At 41.0% G+C, this 23,705-nt stretch overlaps 1 protein-coding gene across 1 annotated transcript in view; it reads right to left on the bottom strand.

Moving 5' to 3' along the window:
• The window catches only part of GLP1R (glucagon like peptide 1 receptor), an 81,821-nt gene extending 67,136 nt beyond the window's left edge, over positions 1 to 14,685 (bottom strand). The window contains exon 1 of the mRNA XM_039569725.1: positions 14,537 to 14,685. Coding sequence (XP_039425659.1) covers positions 14,537 to 14,608 — 72 coding nt within the window. The 5' untranslated portion in view covers positions 14,609 to 14,685. The remainder of the gene's footprint in view (positions 1 to 14,536) is intronic.
• Between the last annotated feature and the right edge of the window lie 9,020 nt (positions 14,686 to 23,705).

Genomic DNA, 23,705 nt, shown 5'->3' on the forward strand with positions numbered 1-23,705 from the left:
CGTTCTAAGAAGACACCTGCAGAGCTGGGGGTATTGGGGACACTATCAGCATCACTATGACCTCAAAGTTAAAAGTATTTGTGCTTTTTGTATGGTAGTTTTTTCCTTTCATGCCATTTTTACTCTTTCAGCTTTGCAGCTGCAGATGGTAGCTTACTTTTTTTTTTACTTTTCCAGTTAGAAGGAATGAATTGGGTAAACAAGTCAAAATCTGTAGATGGAAGTGCTGCAGTATCAGGGCTATAGATCACATCTGCTTCTAGAGATTGATAAAAGCTTTCATGCCTGAACACCTTGCCCAAAAAAACACACCTTCTCCTTGCAGCTACTAAAGAAGCACACTGCTGTACTACAGACAACAGTCCCTTTTCCACCTCAAGCATCTTTTTTGCTTTAGCATTGTAGATTATGAGGGCAGAAAGTTCACTGAAACACTTTGATTTAAAATAGGTAAATAAGCCACTGTATGTGAAGTTTCTGCTCAAACACCACTACGGAAGTAAAAACACTTATTACCCAGGTAGAATTAGAAATACTTAGTGGAAAAGAAGGAAAGGTCAGGTCCAAAAACAGGCTGGAAACAGCAGAAACGAAAAACCTTGTGTTCTAAACAACCTGCAGGAACAGCTTCGGTTCAGATCACTTAGACCTCCTCCTTTACAGCAACCAAGATTTATTCAGATGCAGTGAGTAAGTCCTTGTGCATGCAAACATCCTGCAACATCCTCCATACAACAGTCTCCAATTATTAAAATGAGCAAGTCAGAAAATCATGAAGTTAAATCTTTTACAATTCTTGTCTCCAAAATGATTCAGCTATGCTGAGTGTTTTAAAAAGGAGGGGAAAAAATAGACAAAAGAACATTTTTATTAGTTTTTCAAAACCAAAAGAAGCACAAATGTTCATCACCACAATTTAGTGAGGCTCCAGGTGAGCCCAAATATCTCTGTAGGCTAACCACTATATAAAAAGCAGGGGGGAACTTCCTAAAAATCTCCATCTTAACTGGAGTTGTTCACTAGTATCCATTTCATGGAATTCAAGGGAGGAAACAACACAGCCAAAAAAGGCAGCAATTCACTACATGGAGGACAGGAAGACAACACTGGCCAGAGCTGGGACATGCTCCCTGGAGGGGCCCATTAGATGAGCAGCTTGGGCAAGCGGACAAACACACAGCAGACAGGCCAGCTTGTCTGCTTTGTTTCTACCAGAACTTTTAATGGAAAGGACACTAACCCACAGAACATTTCTCTTGTCAGATTACTTGGACCAGAAATGGTCAAAAACTTAAGAAGGCGCCAGAGTGGAGGAAAAGACAGATGAGAGGGAAAAGGCGGCTAAAGAGAAAATGATTTAATCAAGACCAAGGGAGGCTGACACTTTCCATTCCCAACTGTTCAAATAGTTTATTTTCCAGTTTGGATCATAAAACTAAATAAAAGATAAGCATTGCAAAATAAGCACAAAGCATTTAAGTCACAACAGTAGTGGAAGTTGAATATTTCCACGTCGGCTGCCTGTCATCTCATACTTGACAGTGTTCCAAGCTTGCCACAAATTTGCTGTGGAATTATCTTCTCATTTCCCAGTGACATAGTCTGCTGCTCATGCTGTCTTTCACGTAATACCTTTCTTCTGTGCTGATCCCAGCTGTCCATTGAGCAGGATACAGATACTTTGGACAACATAATATATCTGTTTTCTCCACAACTTGGTTTTGCTCCAAATATCTCCAGCATGACAAAAATAGGAGAAAGAGGGAAGAGTAAGAAGAGCTATAAATTAAAAACAAACCAAAAAAACTCCAGAGGCCATAAAGTAGCATCAACATAAAGACCGCCATCTCAGATGCAATTTGGGGACAAGAGAAAATATTTGGAATTTAGAATTTTTATGCAAGATTTTTCTAGCACACTAACTGGAAATTTAGTTTCTGCTTGCTCAGTCAGTACAAAGGCTCTCTCCTTCCCCATACAGTACAGGCATATTCATGAATTACTCAAACATGTGAATTTTCTTTAAAGCTTTACTTCAGCATTATGCCAAGCAGCTCAGCCATAATGGCAAAGCTATGATTACAGAGAACTGTAAGTCTTTCTGTTGAAGAAAAACTATAGATTATTTTCAAAGACAACAGGGGAAAGACAACACAGCAAAGCTTAAAGCCAAGCTGTGAACCAAGCTGCCGAACCCCAGAACTCTACATGCAAATGGGCAATACAAAAGATAGACATGAAAGAAACTAATTATTGAAAGCTTAAGCAAGTAGAAAGTTAACCTCATGAACCATAAATGATGTTTACATTAGCTTTGTTCTCCCTGTATTACAGCCTTCAAGCTCCCTCAGTAGTATGTGTAGCATACTACTTGACAGCTTGGTTTGTTATTAAGTGCCTGGCTCTGAAGAAGAGTATAGTGTTTAATAGTACAAGTAGTCTCACTGATGAAGATGTCTCCTGTGCAGCTGTAACCCCTTCTCCACCAGCAATCAATTATACAGGAACCGAGAGCATTTTCAGACAAACACCGTCCTTCAACCTTGACTCAATATAAAAAGCAGTTCATCCTCTACTGCTTTCTGTAGCTATTACAGATATTTCCAAGGCACCCATCATAGTAGTATTCAAACACCCAGACTTGGTGAATTAAGTGGAGGAAAGCACTACCACTCCTTCCCCATAATAGGTACTTGGAAGGGGTCATCTTACCAAATGGATTATAGCCACACACACATTTTTAAAAGCAAGAGTGACAACAGCTCCTACTTCCTATGCAAAAGGTAAGGAAACACTGCAATTCATTTCCCTACTCAATAATTAATATGTAAACCCACAGGAATGTTATTCACCTGACTCAATCTCCCCAAAATGAAGAGAGCAAGATAATTTTAAGTATGTCCACACAAGACAGTAAAAGAAAGAAGGAAACACTTCCCCAAGGCCCAAATCTGGCCATTTCTTATCATCTATGAGCTACAAGATGTTCCACCAGGCTTGATGAGGGGCCACAAAGACATTTAACACAGATCTGAGACACCTCTGCTTCTTTTCTCACCTGACTATTCCATTTTCTGGTTCTGGAAGAAAGCCTTTATTTGAAAGCACAAACACCGTGTGAGCTAAAAAGAAAATTCAACAAAGAACAACAGCTTGTGAGCAAGCCACAAGTTAGAGTTTCGCAGATTCCTTGTCACCAACAACCACTGTTTGGATGGCACCTCTCCCTTGATTGCTCAGACTAACCACGACTACCACAGCAACAAGATGGACAGCTTGCTACCCACGTTCTCCTCTTTCCTTTCCCATGTAAGGAAGTTTGAGTCCTATCCCCAAAGAGGACCACAACTACTTTCTGTAGCTGAAAGCACGTACTTCCCACCCATCCTGAGACAGAAATTAATCTTCTGTTGAAAAACAATTTATTCTGACCAGGTTTTCAAAGAGTTTCCCTACAATATACCATACACACCCCTCAAAACAAAACAAACAACAAAAATCCCCACCCCAAAACACCTCTCTATCATCCTCCTAGGAGGAGGAAGAACCTCCTGGAAGATCACAGTAAAGGTCCAAAGAAGAGACTGCTGTTCAAATTTGGAAAGTCTGTGACACCCTTCTGCAAAAACCAAGCAGAAGTAGTCAAAGCTGCATTAACTCAAGGCTTCTTTTACAGAAAATTAAGTCTGCTAATGTAACAGCTTCCTCTAGACTTAACATGTAGGGGAAGAAATTAATCCATGTACTCATTTGCCCATTTCCTTACTCAATGTTTAATTGCTGGTGTGATCATGTAAAGGTCTATTTGAGTCCAATTCAAGGTGATTATAAGTCTACTGTACAGAGACTTACTAGATCTTTTCACCTCAAAAAAGCTCGGATTGGTGAAATACCACAGTAAATTCAGTTTATAGCTAATTAAGAGGGATGAACAATGGCGGAGTGCAAAAGAAGACAGGAGCAATGAGCAAGACAAAAGCTTTGTTCAACCATTAGAGGATGTCCCACCACTCATTTAGCATAAGCAGCAAGTAGGAAAACAGATCAGGAAATAAAGAGCTCTGGCTGCTCAATGACCCATTGGCATTGATGTTACCTTACCACACAAATAAATAAGTCGCCCTGCTTCAGCAAGGATGCTGAACCAGATTACCTCCAGAGGTTCCTTCTGACCTCAGCCATTCTGTGGTTCCAATGGCATTTAGGTATCAAAACAAGTAAGAAATCAAGAAATGCAGTTTCCAACTCCAGCTTTGTTTCCTGCAATTTAAAACCATCGCTACTATTGCAAGGCCATTAAGTTAAGAGTTCAAACTATTAAGCTAACATTCCTTTATCATTACATCTTACTAGTAATAAAATCAGTTTTATTCTACAAAGCTTTAATAGCCTCATTCATTACCCCCAGGTGTCTTAATCCCCAAAGAGCAATGAACAAATAGAAAGCATACTGGATAGTTATAGAATAATTATTTGACAATTTTCTTCTAGTAGAAGTTTCTCCTCTAACTATAGTTAATTAAAAGATAAAATTGCTGCCCCTTGGAAGCCCATAGAGAGCAAAGCTGAGTGCAACTGAATGCAGGTTTTTCAAGTTTCCTGTGTCAACCTCTACTCAATTCAACTAATTAACAGGATTGCCAAGATCTAGGCTCAAAGCACATCTATCACAACAATAAATGTGTTGGAACTTCATTTTCTGAAATACTGTTTGAACAGGATGTTTCTGCCTACCTTTCTATCTGAAAGGCATCCATGCCATCTGTGATGCTCTGTAGTTCATTTAGAGAGGTCATACATATTAAGGATTTAGGGCTTTTTGAAAGAAGTCCACTACAAACACATCTTAATTTATTTGATGTGCAATTTATAATAGTGTCATTATAAACAGCACATAATAGTATCCTGTGTTCTCTTTTTCACAGAGTGTACTCTGCCTGCGGTGTCACTGAGTTTAAAAGGAATGGGATCTTTTTGTTATTCTTAGAGTGATGCATTTCAAATGGTACTTGAAGAATCTGTCTTCATTAAGAAACAGTAATGAAAAGGGCAATATATTAGAGCACCACAGCATCTGACAAAAGCAAATACCAACTGGTATTTTAAATAATTTAGACCAAATACTACACCTTTAAATTTCCCATCCCAAGGGATAAAAACTAAAAGCTTCGTACAGCAGAACATTTTTATTTGGGAGGAATAGGACTGAAGGAGGAAGATGGAGATTGACCTAACTGATTATCACTGATCTAGTCATACATAGCTGTGTATTTTATTTGTAATCCATCCACAGGTGTACCAATATCCTTTTGGAGGTGACTTAGGAAAAGTGTAAGTGCTTTACAGAGTCTGGCTCCTTCCACAACAGCAGTAGCACCTCTGGTGATTTTGGGGCATAGGGGACAGGCTGTTAGCCTCCTAGATATTGGTGTTCCCCTCACACTTCATGATTACCATTCAATTTCACATACCAAAATAGAGTGAAGAATTCAAGCACTGATGCTTATGTTCTGTACAGACCTCTTCAGGCCAACAATCAGTCTGTAGGGAAGTCACAACCAGCCATAAAGGCAACACATTTCTGGGCTTTGCAAACATGACAGGTACTTTGCTCTGCCACCCCATTCCAGGTCTCAAGGTGCTCACTGATCCTGAACAACACAAAGATCACATTGGGAGGAGTAAATTAGTAATTTCATAAAGTAGTAGTTGAATAGAACATTCTGTAACCTATAAACCAAGCCTTTTGAGTTTCCTGGTTCCCCCCTCCAATTAGACAAAGTAAGACACCTGATACTTCTCAGCACTTCAGTACACCCAACCCTTTCTGCGTATCAAAATGACTTACAGCAGCTCTTCAGTAGCTTCTGTACAACACTCCAGACATGTCAGAGGAGAAACAAAATTATCAATTTCCATCTTGAAGAAAATCTATGAAGAGGCTACTGCATTGCCAGGAACCTGTGCATGTCAGGAAATTAATCTGTGGAAGAGGATTGCAGATACCAGGCAGGCCAGTCTCTCCCAGAAGATTTGACAGGTAACAAGTACTGCTTTTTCACACCACAGCTTAGTTAAATTAAGCCTATTCTTCAGAATTTCTACTAGGCACCTGCAGAAGTCAAACACTAGACCAGAAGCATCACCCAAAGGGAGCAAGTCTTCTGCCATTACTTTACCTGCAATAGTTCAGAGATAGTCTCCTTTACAGGAGAGAGCAAAAACACCTTCTGGGTTGCTGACAATACACATGGCACACTGTGCCTAGGATTTATCTTCCACTCAATAAAAATCTAGGAAAGAAACAAGTATCACAGAAGGCTACTAGACAAAAGTCAAGAGAAAGTTATTCTAATGTCTCCAAACCTTCTCCAGAGTTGGGGCTTTTGAGATGAACTGCAGCACAGAACACAATATTAAGCCACATCCACCAAGGCTCCTGCTAATATGGACATCAAGTGTTTTCCTGTATGCTTTGTGCATACATGACCTCAAACATAACAAGCAAGTTAAAAAACAGTCTCTCCATCTAACTGAGCCCAAATCCTTCGTCCTTTTCTCTCTCCATTAAAAGTTGACTATGTCATCTTGAAAAACATTAAAGACTTGCTAAGATCTTTGCAGTTGCAGGAACATACTTCACCCCCTCACCTACTATTCTCCTAATGCCTTATTTAGTTACAGCAAACTTCCAATTTAAAGAGATGCTCAAGAATGCCTTGGAAGTTCAGTTCTGTTTTAGAGTGATTTTCAAGCAGTTTTTTTGTTTGTTTGGAGGTTTTTTTTTAAGGTGGTCACAGGTTTTGACACCCATCAGAGATAGTAAGGTAATTCTCTGATTTACTTGCTCTAAGAGATTCTTAGAGAACTGTGGCCCCATTGCTACAGCTGAGAAATCACCTACTTGTCGTCTGTCCTTTATGTCCCCCAGTCACACCCTATATTGTCAAAGTCCAATTACACTCATTTTGTGAGGGCTTCTTTCAGATGTCCAAGGAAGACTGAATTGCTAAAAGATGAACATATGCAAAATTTGACTCAGTCTGGTTACATGAGAAAAACTCTCTGAAACTCAGTTGCAAAAAAGTTGAGCTGCAATTAAACAACTGGAATGTGCTTTGAGAAAAAAAAAAAATTCAGTTTTCACAATGAAATAATACATAAGGATGAATATAGCATCCAGGAGATGTTGGTCACAACAGGAGCAGTGCTGATACCTATGGAGCAGAATGGGAGTAGGAATATTAGCAAATGGAAGAATACAACAGTTGTTTCCTATAATATATAAAAGTTTGCTGTTAGCAGAATTCAGAGGAAGATTAATGCTACGTATCATGAAATAACCTGAGACTGGTTTTATGAGGTGCAATCCACACATTTCATCAGAATGACTGTTGTACATCTCCCTTGAGTGCTTGGTGGACATCAGGGTAAAGCTTGGTTATAGCATCTCTTCCTCAACTTGCTTCAGCACATACATCATGCTCACAGGTAGCTGGACCACCTTCAAAGCACCAGAGAAATACCCACCATAAGCAGAGCCAGAGCAGCCAGAAGGCAGGCCTGAGCTTCTTACCTGCATTTGGCTTGTCCACATCTAAGAGCAAGTCTCAGCCTACTCACGCTGCCACAAACACATGCTCTGGTATAAGAGAACAGTTCCATACACTTCTGCCAGGCACCAGAGACATACTCAACACAAAACTCAGTGGTCACTATTCTTCCCATTTAGAGAAGGATATCTAGGACAGCACTGCTCTCCCTCAGGCTGCTCACACAAGTGTTTTGTTTTACCTGATGCCAGGCCTTTCAGTTTGATTCAGCTTTCAGACTGATGTACTGAGGAGCACCAGAACTCCAGATGTCAGAGGAATTACCAAAGCATCCTAGTCAGAAATTAAAGTCTTAAAAAGAGCAAGACTTCAGAGATTGTCCTATGCAGGACATATACACACCCCACATCCCCCTTCCTGTTTGCCCTAACTCATTAAATCTAAGAGACTGCTTCATGGGGAGAAGGGACAGCTGGGGAGGCAAGGGAGAAGGAAAGAAGCAGTGCAGCTTTATAGAAAGGAGAGGGAAAAATCAGCCTGAACAAGGGTAAGAGGCACAAGTGGGTGAGCAGATATGCCCCAATTACAACAAAATTTAGATGACATGCTAACTCATGCTCACTTGTCCTCTAAGGAACAGAGAGCCAGAAGGTAGTGAAGAAGGCAGGACACCAAAAGAGTCACAAGCTTCTCAGTTGTGCTCCAAGGGTTCATAGTTTCACACATGCAAAAAGGTTCTTCTCCAAAGATCACAACTCTTTAGCTGATTCCAAGGCACAAAGAGAAAGCAGGTTCCTTTTCCTGAACTTATCCCACAATGCAACAGAGAGCACACAGGAAAAGCAACAGAGCAAGGAAAGGGGTAATAAAAAAACCCCAACAGCTAAAACAGTATCTATCAATAATAGAATGCAAGTTTCAAATATTGTCCCAAAGTCATCAAAGCAGGCACTCAGAGTGGCAGGGCATGTGCACAAGTGGGACAAGGCAAGGACAGAGCAGGTGAATGCAGCTGAGCTCAATGAACAGACGACCGAAAGACAAAAATATGGTAATTGAAAAAGCCAGCATAAAACAATTGAGAAAAAAGATGGTGAGAAGGTGAACTAACAATGAAATGCAATCAACTGCAAGAAACATAGCAGTCAATACCACAATACATTAAGACAGCAATCTATTAACAATCAATTATGGTGAAACAGCAATAAGATGTAGTCAGTAAAACGACCAGTTGAAGGAAATATTCTTATTCACATCTAAACTACAATTTCCTCTACAAAGTTACCATATTTTTGATTGTTCATTCAATTAAATTAAGCCCCTGTCTTCTCTATACAAGAACTACAGTATTTATGATACTAAGAAGCCATATTCGACCTTGAGGCTGGGGCTGCTCACAAGGTTTCATGTAAACCTTTAGGAAAGAGCTGTTTATGGTATCATGGCCACACTTAAGCAACCTGGGTCGATTCATTCACATACATCAGAGGCAGTGGCAGTTGTCTGTTTCTTTAAGAAGACGAGACCATAAAGATTAATGGGAGGACAACTGGTAGAATCCAATCATGTTCTCCTCCACCAAGATGTGCCACACTGTATCCCTGGAACACTGCAAGGCTTGCTGAAGTCCCAATAAAACTGCAGGGAGTTTCCTTTTGCACAGGTCCATATCCCGGGCAGTACGAGTAGAGTCATCTACTCTCCTCCAGCAGTGGAAGGGGTGGAGTTTTCATGTTTATAAACCACAGATCATGATGGTGCTACAACTTTTTCTGGAGATTCTCCTCCTGCCTGTGAAGATCGACACGTATTTCCTAAGCTCCTCCACATTCACATCAAGGCAAGAGATCACTGGAATGCAGCAATCATAGCCCAGTGTGGTTGAAATTCAAAAATACCAGTTTCCAACACTGAACAAAAAGAGGCATCAAAGAACAGTATTCAGCCACCACCACCAAACTTTTCTCCCCACCCATCGTAAATTTAAATTAGCTGCATATTAAACTATGACATTTGAAGGAGTTACCTTCTATTTGGCAAGCTAGAGATCCCTAGATACTGTTTACCCTATCCCTTTTCTAATGGGAAGCATTGGATGCAAGCAATAAACTTGGTATTTTTTCAGTAGCTAGGTGAGGAAGTTTTATTTAATGAAATGAGTTCCTGCCCAATGTTTTAATTCGGGCTCACAAGAAAACAACATTGTAGAGCTTAAATAAAAGGTCTTTTATCTTCTAGGCTGACAATTTATTTTCCCCCACAAAACACACACATACCTGCTATTGTATACACTTACTTTTGTTAAGACACAAACTAATAGAACTGATGTACTGCACAAGGAAACCTGAGCAGGCAGCCTTGGTGGCAGTACATACACTGGTTTATCACAGAAATGAAAAAGCTGTTAATGAAAGAAGATGGTAACAGCTTTCATTTCCCTACACCACTGCAGAAGGAAACAATCATTTTTGAAAAGGACTATTTCCAAGTTAAAAACTAGTGAAGGCCCTGTGATTCCAGAGGTAACAAACAGCTCCTCCTCATGTGTCCTCTCAAGTAACTGGCAGTCAATCAATTAGGCAAATTAAAGCCCTATTTATACAGGCTAGCAGAAACCAGATGTGATACAATGCCTTTAAAAATGTGACAGCCAGCAGACAACTGTTTATGTTCTGTGTATCAGGCCCAGTTTCACTGAAATTTATCTCAGCTATAGAGTCACAACTTTTGGAGTGTGGGAGTTTTAGCTTTACAAAGCTCTATCACTTCCATCTCCATTCCACTTTGAGAATACAAGTTCTTCTCACAAAGGAGAGCTACATGTGCTTGTAAGCCATAATATCTGTCCTTCCGTGCCCAACTGTATCTGTCTACACTTTTCCTCAAATACTTTTGTCCAAATTCTCAGACTGTCTCCTAGTCTGGGGGGCAAGGCAGTAGTGGTGGAGTGGTCTGTGTGTGGAATGGTGGTGGTGCAGTAATGGCAATAGAAATAGGGGGAAGGATTTAAGAGCTGTTTCACTAACTTAAAACTTTCCTGGAACAGACACCAGAGCTTTTAAACAATGCCAAGGGCCAAGTCACTGTTCTGTTGTGTGAAATACAGTGCTTTCCTTTGGCCCTTGGAGATCACAGAATCATGGAATGGCCTGGGTTGGAAGAGATTTTAAAGACCACCTAGTTCCACCCCCTCTGCCATGGGCAGGGACACCTTCTACTAGACCAGGCTGCTCAGAGCTCCATCTAACTTGGCCTTGAGCACTCACAGGGATGGGGCATCTACTTCTCTGGGCCTGTTCCAGTGCCTCAACACCGTCACAGTAAAGAATTTCTTCCTATCATCTAATCTAAACCTAATCTCTTTCAGTTTGAAGCCATTCCCTCTGATCCTCTCACTACACACCCTTGTCCTAGGCTCCTTAAGCCTGATATGCCATGTGTCATCCCCACCTCCCATCAGTATAGTTACTTTTGGGATATCATAACAAGTACCTTTTTAGTTTGTGTAATCAGATTTGCTATGTTAGGCCATCTGGCTTTACAGCACACACACTGTCCCTAGCTTTATAAAGTTTCCAGAAAATTAGAGTTGTTTCTAAACAAAACAAACAAAGATCCCCACATTATTTTATGAATACATAAAGGTTTTAGTCACTTAGACAGCAATTTAATCTGCATTGAATTAAATAATACAATCATCTAATTTAAGTTTTATACTATAATAATATAGTAATGAACTCAAATAGCTTACAAATATTAAGTTTTTAAGAATCTGACCATATTCCTGGGAAAGCAGCCCATTACCTAGAAGCCAGCCAAGTATCCTTGAATAATAACTACAGCAAGATGGCACAGTGTCAGACCTCGTCCACCCTTTCCTCCACTGCTTTCTACGCCTCAGCCAGTATATGCTGATGAGAGTGGTCTAGCATATTTTGACTTTCAGAGTGCGGGCAACAAAAAACAGTTCTGTGAAGCTTTTGGGAGCAGAAAATGGAGAAAAGGAGTAACTCAGAACCTCCAGCCAACCTACTAATGGAGGGATTTTTAGCCAGGTGAAGATACAGCTAATCAAGATGCAGTCCAACTCACCATCTTTGCTTCTGCAAGGAGTCGCTAGTTTCCAGGTGCACTTTTCTTCTTGTTTTTCAGCCAAGCTCTATCTACAGTCATTTTCCCACCCTAATGACTTCTAAAGAACACAGACCTACAAGACAGTGGTAGTCAGGAACCATAGTTCAGTTTTCTCAGCATTAGGGCATGTAACAGAACACAAGAAGTCAAAATAGGCATTGTTCTGCAAGCCTGGGCTGGGGCACGCAAACACTCTTGGGACCTCCATGCCCTCAAGAGCAGAGTACAGCACACTAACAAGGCATTCAAAACCACCCCCCTCACACTGCATCTTTTCCTCAAAGCTTATCAGGATTCAAAACTAGCCCTCCTGGAGACAAATACCTGATCCTATACACCCACAGTTAAAGAAGCAGATGCTGCATGCAGAACAAGAAAGCAGCCACAGCAGGCTTCAGAAGGGTGAGCAAGTAGCAGTAACTAAATCTACATGTCCCTAACACCTGCAGCCTAACAAAGTCATGCTGTTGATCTGGAGAACAGCTGGCTTCTGTATCTAAATAAGCCTGAGTAACACAATAGTAGCTGAGAGCACCAGTAACACACACATACCCACGCACCAACATTGATATTTACATGAGTGCTTTCCTATTCCCATACCAGAGCACTTCAGAAATAAGAGGTGAGGAGAGCAAAATATCTATAGCCTTTCCACTGAATTCATTGTTTCTGCCTCTACCCAGACCACCTCTATTATTCCCATTTAGCCTGTGAAACAAAAGCAGGGGTAGTTTGAAGAACGGGACCCCCCCAAATCAAAACTGTGGCACAGCTCTTTTCTGCTCTTCACTGACACTTAAACTAGGTCTTCAAGATTATCTTATCAAACCTTTGAGCAAAACTAATACATAGAAAAGCAGGGTCTGAAATCCAAATCCAAGAGACGGCTGGATGGCAGGGAACCAGTGGTCAGCTGTCTGTCAGCTCGCTCAGCAGCAGGGCATCACTGCTCAAGGCCAAACAGGGAAAGGACACAAGCTTGTCATTAGTAATGAGATTCTGCAATGCAGCCATGTGCTACCAGCTCTTGGTCATTTTACTACCCTCAATGTTGTAAGGAAGATCCAGACCTAGGAATTACCCATCACCCTGCATTTAAGATGATGGCATGTGGGCAGCACCACCTCAGATAAAAACTCCAGACTAAAATTTTTCTTCCTTCTATGTACGTTCTCAGCTTTCTCTTCTCCCTCTTCCCTTCCTCACTTGTTTGAGAGGGCAAGGGGAGAGAGGGAACGTCAAAGTAAAACACTAGTCACAGCACCAGCAAAATTCTTCTTCCCTCAACTTTGTATCGCAATTCTGCCTTCCTTTCACACCTGTCTTTCACAGATTTTATTACCTGCTATTGCCTGTGCAGTGCTATTTTCAGTTTCCTTTAAATATCACCTTTAACACTACTCTAAACTGAATGTGAGAAAAGAATTCAGATAGCAAAGTCTCATACTTTTGTACACTTATGACTGAGCAGAGTACTTTGTACAGTTTCTCAGCATACAACAAGCACAATCATTGCTCTAGAGAAGTTGTCAGATAAGACCCTCTAGTGTCAGAAAAGGCTATGAAAGTACTAGTTTTATTGTATGAATGAAGCTATAGCATTGAGGCCATGGAAGCCTCTTTTCTTCTCACCTGCTTCCAGTTCTTCATCCAGCTAAAGGAGGCCCCTTGGCACAGAAATGTACTTCACTTTGATTCTCTACTGCTGGCAGTCCCATCATTAGTTTGCTCTGTGGTCCAGGCTCAAGCAGCTCAGTGATCTATCCTGCCAAATACCAAACACCTCCACAGATGGAGGCTCCCCGGTTTCAGTGGTTGGATCATCTTAATAATGAAGAGATTTTCCTAACCGAAATGTTCCCTAGGGTAAATTGTGCCTGTTGCACCTTTCCTTAAGGGCCTGAGGTAGACAGCAAGTAAAACAAACCCACCAAGAAAACCAACATGTCAGACAACCCTACAGGCTTAGACCCAGCTGGGTATTAAACAGATCCTCTTAGTGCTGTATTATAGAAATCTGTAACCCCAAAAGCATTTAGCAACTGCAAAGAAACTTGACAGTGTATTTGGTCCATCATCAGATACACTGTCCTTTCCTTGACCTCTGCAGCCCACAATGCCAGCTTTGAGCCTGTCCTTGCTCTCCCTACAGCAGCAGACTCCGGCAGCCACCCCAACACTGTAACCTCCATCTCTCCGCATCAGTCTCTCTTGTCTGTCCCCAGTCCACCAAACCAGACAGCCTTCTCTGTCCATCATCCTTTCTCTGACCCCTTCCCTTTTCCCCATCACTTCACCTTGCTCTTCACACAGATTACATCTTGCCTTCCCACCCTCACACTGTGTCACAGCCGACCCTACAATCCCCCGCCAGGACCCTGCTCTGCTTTTCCCACGGCACTACATTTGTTTGCCATAACAGACACGCGTGTTATTTCCTGTGGGTGCCGGGGGGAGCATTACCTCGAGGGCAATGCCCCCGCAGTAGCAGCGTCTCCGCTTCTTTCCTCCACTCTTTCGCCCTCAGCCCACACCCGCCGCCGACACCGCCGGCGGGGCGCACGCCTCATACGCGGGACCCGCGCGCGGAGACTTCTCCGCGCTCCAGCCCCGCCGGCCCCGGCGGCCGCCGCTTGCGCTGCAAGTGTTGGCGTGAGCGCCCAAAAGTAACGGGTTTAAACTTCTGACTTCTCTTCGAGGCGCGCCCGGACCCGCGGCTACGGGAGAACCGCGGCGGAGCGCAGCTCCCGCGGGATCTCCTCAGAGCGCCCGGCCGGGCCGGGGCAGCCCCGCGGGGCAGCGGCCGGGGCGGCATCGCGCAGCCCCCCGCGCTCAGCGCAGCCACTCACCCGCCTCACCGGGAGGGACCTTCCCGCGGCCGCCAGCAGCAGGAGAGCGAAGCCGAGCGGCGAGGAGGGCATGTCCGGGGGCGGCCCCCCATGCGCGGGGGCCCGGCGAGGCTCCGGCTCTCCGCGGAGGCTCCGCGGCGGGCACAGCAAAGCGGCGGCGGACGCGCCGCGGGCTCCGGCGGCCGCTTTTGTAGCGGCGGCGGAGGCGGGGAGGGGCCGGCCCAGGTACGGCCCGGCCCGGCCCGGCCCCGCCCGGTGGGGATGAGGAGCTGCCGCGGGTGGCGGTCGCTCCACGGGCGGGTGTCGGAGGTGGCAGCGCCAGGGGCTGTGTCGGGGAGGGGAAGGGAAAGAAAAAAGCCGAGGAAGCGCCTCTGTGATCCCGTCCCCCCACCTTTTCAACTTCTTATTTTCTTCTGTTTTACTCTGAATCTGTTCAGGCTTGGGCATCTTGGTGACCTTCATGCTGTTCATGACGTCCAAGTTTTATTAGGTTTAATAATTGTGAATGCAATTATCCATTTATAACGTGAATTTGCAGAGCTGCACGCAGAGCAGATCAGAGCTTGCTTTCTAAGTTCAATACGGGCACAGGTCAGTCCCGGCAGTAGTATGATGTGTAAATCTGGATGATTTAGAATACTAATTTTCCCAGCAAAAGAAGACTCTGAAACTGCTTTGTGCTAGATTCATATTACTGTTCTTATTTATTCACTTTGCACTGACTAGTAGAACTAAACATTCACTAAAGCACCTGTATTTGGTGACATTCTACACCAGAATCTGGAAGAAATCCATGAGAGCTAGAAGGAAAGCTCAAAACTGAAGCAGGAAGTGGGGAAAATATTTCACATTGGTCAGTTAGATGCAGCTAGAATATAAAAAAGTTAATAGCTTAAATATTAATGGTATGTATTAATTTCAAATACAACACAGCATCAGTCTGATGCTTTGGAAATGTAACTAGTTAGAGCATCGATGCTGTGAGATCATTAAATTCCTCAGTGTGAATTGTCAGGGCAGCACTTACATCTCAACAGCTAACTCCAGACAGAAAGAATCTGTCATGGTGGTTTGGTTGACTGAAGGCTGAAAAGATATTTCCTTCATCTTTTCTAAAATGAGAGAAAAAAATTATTAAAAAAAAATAATAAAAGAAGTTACTACCTTCAGGCCAGGCAACAGAAACCTTTAAATAAAGAGAAAGAAAACTCTTCCAGCTGGATAGCACCACCAGCCTTAGCATGGTGTGCCTATTTCACATACCAATCTTTACTGCTCTCTATTGTTTCTGCACCAGCCTTAATTAATTAAGTTTTCCAGTTAAGATTTCTGCTCCTGAGATGATTCCCAGCACCGGTGTGCAGCAGAGGGCCAACTGCTTTTACCAGACCTTAGTGGGCCCATGCCTCCATTGAAAAGCCTCATCAGGGCTACGACGGTGACGAATACCCTGTTGGAAGCAGGAATTTTACTTTGGAGAATAACTCTGCTTTCCGGAAATAATCAAAGGTAATTCAGGCATGATGACATCATACCAAGGGATGATCACCAAGCAGCCAGGCAAGGACTAGGGCTTAACTATCACAGCCTACACTGGGTACCCTCTACGTTATCTTTGTGGGTGGAGATCTGCATGACTGACAGCAAGAAAGGGTGAGTTGGCTGAAGGAAGAGATGCTGTGGATATAGAATGGCTGTTGTTTAGGCTCTAACAGACACACAGAATGGAGAAAAATTGTATAACCAGAACTCTGAAGGACACCATGGCCAAAAAAGCCACTTTTGCCTCTTATTAAGGGACATTTAAATATTAGCAGGCAAACTGCATATGCTATTAAGCTCAATGAAGTACATGCTACCACATACATGACTGTATTACTCAGTTCCCCCCTTAGATCATGCTATACAGAAGGAGAAGGGGTATAAGATTGGGTTGTCTAAAGCAGGGTAGAAATGTCACCTAGTTAGGAAGAAGACACACAAGGACCTTGGAAACAGTTGATGGGCTACTCTCTTCTCTCTTCTCCCTCTTCCCAAGCAAGGATGCCTTTTTCGGTAAGTTTCTGCATACAATTATTATTATTGTTACTATTATATCCCTATTGCATCAAGTGCATTTATCAACCTCAATTCAGAATCTGTATTTTTGTTGCTTCACTAAACCACAGTGTTTGTGGATCTGTGGTTGCTCAAGTTCCTATTGACCACAACCAGACGTACAGTGTTGAAACTGCAGTATTTGTGAATCTGTGCTCGTGGAAGTACCTATTAAACACGACCAGACTTAGTGCCAAGTTGGTTATAATCAGAAATCAATCCCAGCTGCACCCAGACCCTCTGATCTCTGAGGACCAGCTGGAGCACAAGGGAGTTTATTTTCTTGCTGAATTTCTATACTCTTAACAAAACACATACACCAGTGTTATCTATATGAATAGAGGAAAAAAACAAAGTGGATCAGAGTAAACTCTGAACAGGTGCATTTTCACTGTGCCCATTAGGAAGCTGTTCTCAAATCTCACAAGACTAAAGAAATCCCGTTGACTTAAATGCCTGTATTAAAAGACAGGTCATTTTCCTAGAGATGGAAGAGTATTTATTCAATAAATTCAAATCTTTTTTGTGAGGAAATACTGTTGAAAGTTGTCTCTCAAACCTGGGTCTGTTGGATTTTTGTTATATTTATTCATGTTTTTAATAATATTACAATTTAACTTGATCTCTTATCAGTGATCATGCAAGAAAAGAACAGTTTGAAAGTAGCCAAGTGAATCCTTAAAATGACACTACCCAAATTTGAAAGGAGCTGGGATCCTTTCAGTTTGAAAAATACAATGCAAGGAGTTTATGAAGCTGTGTTCAACTTCAGAATTTTGTTTGTTGAGGCAAGCACTTCTTTTTCTGTAGCTGAAGGACTGCAGATGCTATTTAAAATGCAGGACTTTGTAACTGCTCTTGTTCCCTTACCTTCCAGCTGGACCAGACCTCTCATGTATTAAGGAGGAGCTGCCTTGCAGTTACACTGCAACACAGGGATTATCATACTTCTATGACCATTAAAGCGTTCTTAATGCAATTGACTATGTTTTGAGGACAAAACTGCATTGTGAAAAAGTTCAGTGTCTCTTTCAGTAATCTCCCCTGATAATCCCTTTCTGTGGAGATGGCATAAACATAACTGTAGGCAAGAGACAAAGCCATCACAAGGGTTTGGGCTCTCTGCTATCTGAAAATTACCACCACTGGACTTGTGTATGCAGAAAGTAACATCCCTGTCCCATGAGAGACTGAATGCTTTGTCTCTGAAACTTTCTGAAGGGGAAAATCCATGTCATGGGACATGTTTCTGCTGTGACATTTGCTGAGTAGCAGACATTTTCCTAAACTGCCATAGGCAGTATCCTAAGGAATGTTACCAGTTTTAACTGCGAATTATGCACTTCGTGCCTCTCCATGACCAGTAGCTACTAGCTTTTATAAACATCATCTTTCATATCAAGTTTGTTTGGGATAGAGATACACTCTTGGATCTCAGTGCAAATAGATCTGTACTCTTAGTGAAATTTTTAGTGAAATTCCTTTCTACCTTGCACACATGTATTTAAAGTTCCAGGGTACAGGGTTTGGAGATTGGAGTACATTTGGAGAATGAAGTGTTTTCCAAGACTCAGGATTTAAATGAAAACTGGAGGCAGTGGCTGCCCTGTGCAGTGGCTGTGCAAGTGTTGCCCAAGCGCCTGAAAGGCAAGAGCCATTTGCTCGTGTGTTTTGTACCTGTAGTGTGCTGCAGCTGTGAATATGCTTTGGCTCTTTTTCTTTCTCTGCAAAGCTAAGAAGAACCGTGAGAAAAGATCCTTCCAAGCTCAATAAAAGCTAAAGTGTCTGAGCTGGGAACTAGCACCTATGAAGTAACTCAAATCACTTAAAATTTTTAAATACGTGCTTAGGAAAGAAGAAGAATTTCAGTGTTCAATCCTTGAGTTTGAATGGTGTTTGTAGAGTTGTAACTCATATCAGTACCTTCTTAACTGAAATAAAAGTTTATCTAAGCTGAATCCTTCTGTAGGCCTCCTGGGGGAAAAAAAAAGGTGGCTTTGAGCAGGATTACGGAAATGAGAGTAAAAAACATATAAGGTATGACTGTAATTACAGCCCAGTGGTGTTTAAAAAGAACATTTAGTCTTGGAGCTATATATACTTCAATATCTTTGGAGAAACTAAAGTATATGAATTGCACCTTGAAATCTGAACTTCAGGTTAATTTATACTTCTGAACAATACTCAAAATTGTCTTATTTTGAATCAGAACATGACTACTGCAAATACTTATGTGACAGATCATTGTAAAAAACTGCTAAATGTTTTTAAAGGGCATTAGGAAGCAGGAGAATTTCTTCTGGTTGCTGGCCATGATACACATTTTGCATTAAATTTCAGTAATTTTAATTTAGTGCTTTTAAATACTAATTGTTCTGTTACTTAAGTTACCTGCCCACGTGCAGGACAATGTGCTCAGCTCATGAAATGTCTCCCGGTGGCTCTGCAGGGCTGGAATGCAGGGGTTGAAATCAACCAGGTTTCCCTAATTGTAGATGCAGACTCTGAATGAATGAACGTAATCTGTTGCTCACTTATTTTTCCAGATATAAGAGCCTGGTTGTAGGTAATGGAGAGCTCCATTTTTCAGCTGTCAGACAGTATGGCTTGTACACTTTGGGCGATACATTTCTTGATGAAAACAAAGAAATAAATGCTTTTTTTTTTTTTTTTTAACTGAAGTTTTGTAAACTACATAATGAACTGAAATAGTTGTATCTACTTTTGGAGTCTAACTGCTTTGTGGAATTTATTCTGTGTAATGATTGTATGGAGGGAATGATTTAGATAGGTATTTAATTTCAATACAATACAGTTCTCTGTCTTATAAAGAAGAAAATGATTTAAATATTTCCCTTAAAATGTTGTTGAAAAATTCATATGACTGTTATTTTGTGAATATGATCCAGTGATTCCTATATTTAAAAATCTTAGAATTATAGAAATGTCAAAGCTAGTTGCAGTTTTGTAATATAACAGAAAATAACTTTTTTATTACAGTTTGAATTTCTTACCAGAATCCCCAACTCCTATTTAAAATTTCCTTATTAAAAACCCCTGTTCAAAAAGCTTTGTTCAGAATTGTATTTTGGACTATGGAAGGCTACTTGGCTGAACTAATGGAAAGAAAGGATGGTAAGAAATTCTGAGCAAAGAATTCAATTTCTCTCCTCATTTTTTACAAGAAAATAGGAAGCAATGACTCATAGAACAAAGGAAAAAAAGATAAGTCTACTTATTAAGTAAAATTGACTGAAATACTACTCTCCCATCTCCCTCTTTGGTTGTGGTAGCTTTTTTCCCGTGAATAAATTATTTGGAAATCCCTCCATTCAATGTTTTCCCACCAAGGGAAACCTCAGTACAGAAGAGGAAAACCGTGTTGTACATTTTGATACACATCTTGTGCAATGGTCTGATACTGGTCTTTTCCAAAGAGACAGAGAGAACTTCTGTCTACTCTGCTGCTAGATGCTTCATAGGTAGGACCTGTATCCCCTCAGTAAAATGCTTCCCAAATGCTGAGACAAGCATCTGGTTGCTTGTCTGCAGTATCTAATGTTTTTTTGAGAAAAATATCCTTTGAAGAGGGACAGGATGTGTCTCTTGAGAAAAAAAACTTTGTAGTCTTTTTGTGTCAAAATATTCCCCGCATGAATGAGTGAGACTGGGAACCTGTGTCTTGGATTTCCCATGTGTTATCATGGCTGTGACTAATTAAGTTCTCTAGATTGTAATTATACAGGTTTAATAGTTTTCGTTTACATGGCCATTTGCATTACAGCAGTCTGACTTTTCGTCAAACTACTCCTCAGTAAGAAGGAGATCACAAGCTGCTAATCACTATGTCCTTGAGGCTGTTGCTTGTCACATCGTAAACATCCCCCTAAAAAGAGAGCGTGACCCTAACCATCCTTCATTTCCACTGCTACAGCAGCCTGCTCACAGGTCATCTGAAGCTGCAGGGACAAAGGGCAGGTGCCTGTTTAATGAAGCTCTGTGAATTAAAATGTCTGTAAGGCATGATCATTCCGTCTCTGAGTGTCTGTTCACAGAAATCCAACTTTGGTGGTTAGCCAGCAGACTTTGAGAAATTAATATTTGGGGTTTTAATCAGCTGACCCCTTGAACAACCACTTGACTAATCAGAATATCAAACATAAACATGTAAACACTGGTAGGAGGAACTACTGAGCAGTGAATCTATGCAGGAAGCTGCAGACAGTTTACCTGCTAACACATCCTGCTATGACGGCTTGGGAAAATGAAGTGTAAGGTGAATTGAAGGAGTCAGCCGGCTGATATTGTAAGACATTTGAAGTTGTAGATCCACAGAAAAGTCCAGGAGTTGGGACAGGGGTGGGGAAAAGGCAAGGAGTCAGAGAGGAAATTCGCTAACTTTAGGTGTGTCACTTTGTCCTGGAAATAATAAAAGGTAGTGTTTTGCTAATATCCAGAAGGTGGAATCACATCTCCCTGGAGCTGAATGAGACTTAGGAGGAAAATACTGATAACTGTACGTTAATTAAATGTTGGTACTGATATTAAGGCTGAATATTGGATGAGATCTCAATATTTATGAAAAATGCTAAAATAATTTTGATGAAGACTAAACCTCACAGGAATGCCATGAAGACTATCTTGCTTCATAATAAAGGATACAAAAAAATAAGGCAAATTTTAAGATCTAAAAGCAAGATAAGAATTAAAGTCCTAAAAATTTAACTTTTTAACTGGCAGAATGCAACCACTAATCCTTTTTGACATCTAGGAATGTGAAGATAGTGGAAATTGGATAATTTGGGTTTTGTATTCCTGGATATTCCTTAATTACTAGTCATCTAACTAACTAATACCTTGGTTGAGTCATTCCTTTATTAAATAGTCGATGCAGGAAGTCAGAGACTGTTCAGATGTCCCCAATGATGTTATCAGCATGTATTTACATCAAATAAATTAGAAATTGTAATGGAAATAAAGACGAATAGAAATAAGTCAGATATGTTAGCAGTGCCTTATTTACCCTTCCTAATATCTGCTGTATAAGAATCACATGGTATTTCTGCTTTCAAAGTCATCTTCCGGATTTGACCTTTATCATGGACCATTGCTAAGTTAAAAAACAGTTTTCCTGAATTTCTAAGAGTTAGTATATGCATGGCTCTTGGTGCTCTGAAGGCAGTACCAATCATTAGAAAAGGCATGGGGTTTTGGATTTTATAAAACTAGCCTTACGTCAGGAATATTCTGCTTGTGTGATGCAGATACAAGTACCAAATCTTACAAAGTTTGGTGAAGTATTTGTGATGTATAGGAGTATAAATAATAGCAGTGGCTTCTGAAGAAATCTGAATGAGAGACTAGCCACAGCAATCCAGTTATACCCAAATATTCAAAAATCAGCAGAAACATCAAGATACTTAGAACTGCAGCTTGCACATTCCAAACATTTGATTTTCAGTATTTGTGTCAATAGAAATACACTTATATGCTTCTGCCAGGTGTTCTTCCAGACTAATAAAAATAATGAATTAGTTTAAATATTAAGAATAGATATGGTTAGTGAATGAAGTTACTGAATAAGAAAACAGTAGGTCTTTCCATAAACTATGAATATTCAGAAAAAATTTTAGTTAGAACTGACCAGAACCTAGAGGCAGAAACAGAGGGTGTAGATAAAGAAAATGATTCTATGGAATTAACAGATCTTTCAAGTTAAAACTTAGCTGAAATGTTACCTTCTTGGAATAAGCTCATTTCGGTCAGTGGTTTTGTGAGATTTAGAAACCTGACCAGAAAATCCTCCCCTTCCTGCCATTCGCAAGTTCTTTCCATAGTTTTTATTAATTCTTAGCCATTCTCACATAAAACCTCATCACATAGCCAAGCTCCAGGCTTCTCATGAATCATCACCTAGGAAGAAAAAGTTCTGTGAAAAGTGAATATCTTGATGTACCAGCAAATCAGTGACTCCCAATTAATGTGTCAGTTCTAAAACAGCAGGAAAGAGCAGAAATACCTTCCCTCGTCTACTGGCTTGAATTACCTCTGAAAGAGTAAATGGGCAGGAAGATTCTTTTGGGTGACAGTTCCACCACGTGAGGGAAGAAAAATACACATTGGGGAGGCACCCTCTAAGCTAATTCTGGACATGGTCTTCTTTACATTCTCAAACACAGACCTTCATGACTTAGGTCTTTTCTCATAGAGAATACTTACATGCCATCTTTCAAGTACTTGTCTTGTTTTGATCATCTGTTAAATATTTGTGTTTCATCTGTTAAATATTTGTGTTTTGCTGACATGGTGTTCCTTTCTTTGTCAGTTTAGGCACCACAATACTGTCTCACAACTTGAACCGCAGTAACTTGAGTGGCAAATGAGCATTAAAAAGTTCGGAGAGTAACTTTGTTTAGTTACTTTAAAGAAACACAACAAACTGTGTTAATTTAGGAATTTGAATGCTTATTACAATATCCTGGAGGTATAGAGCTTTCCTGGGAGTGAAAAGTCTTGAACTGGGATCTTGAATTCCTATAGATTATGACAGCTGGGAGGAATGTTCAAGTAATTAACTGCACCTCTTCAAATGTTTGAAGAGCTGGCTGTAAACAAATTAAGTGTAAGAATACTATCCTACATATGACCAGGACATAAAAATACTTCATAAATATTCTTGAAACTTGCAGAGACAAAAAAAGAGCCTTCTGAATACATAGTAGATTGTTGTTGTCACAAAACATAGATTACTTCCATAAATTAACTGGAAAGCTCTATGAAGATTAACATTCACTGTAACCTGAAAGTAGTGAGCTAATGCATGGTATTGAGGAAAGAGAATGGAACAAACCCCTAGACAGCTCAGAGAAGATGGGAAATGGGAATTGGACTCTGACAAACAAGAAAGAGATGCTCTCAAGAAGCTGATGCGATATATTGAGGAAGTATACTTACAGCTTTTTACCGGCTAGGCTTGTAGTTCGATGCCTTAGAAAGCCTCAGGCAGCCTAGAGAGGTAGCATGGGCAATCCAGCATTTCAGTAGCTCTAAAAGTGGCAAATAGTAGCTGCAA

Source organism: Corvus cornix, chromosome 3 (assembly GCF_000738735.6).
Source record: "Corvus cornix cornix isolate S_Up_H32 chromosome 3, ASM73873v5, whole genome shotgun sequence".
Lineage (NCBI taxonomy): Eukaryota > Metazoa > Chordata > Aves > Passeriformes > Corvidae > Corvus > Corvus cornix.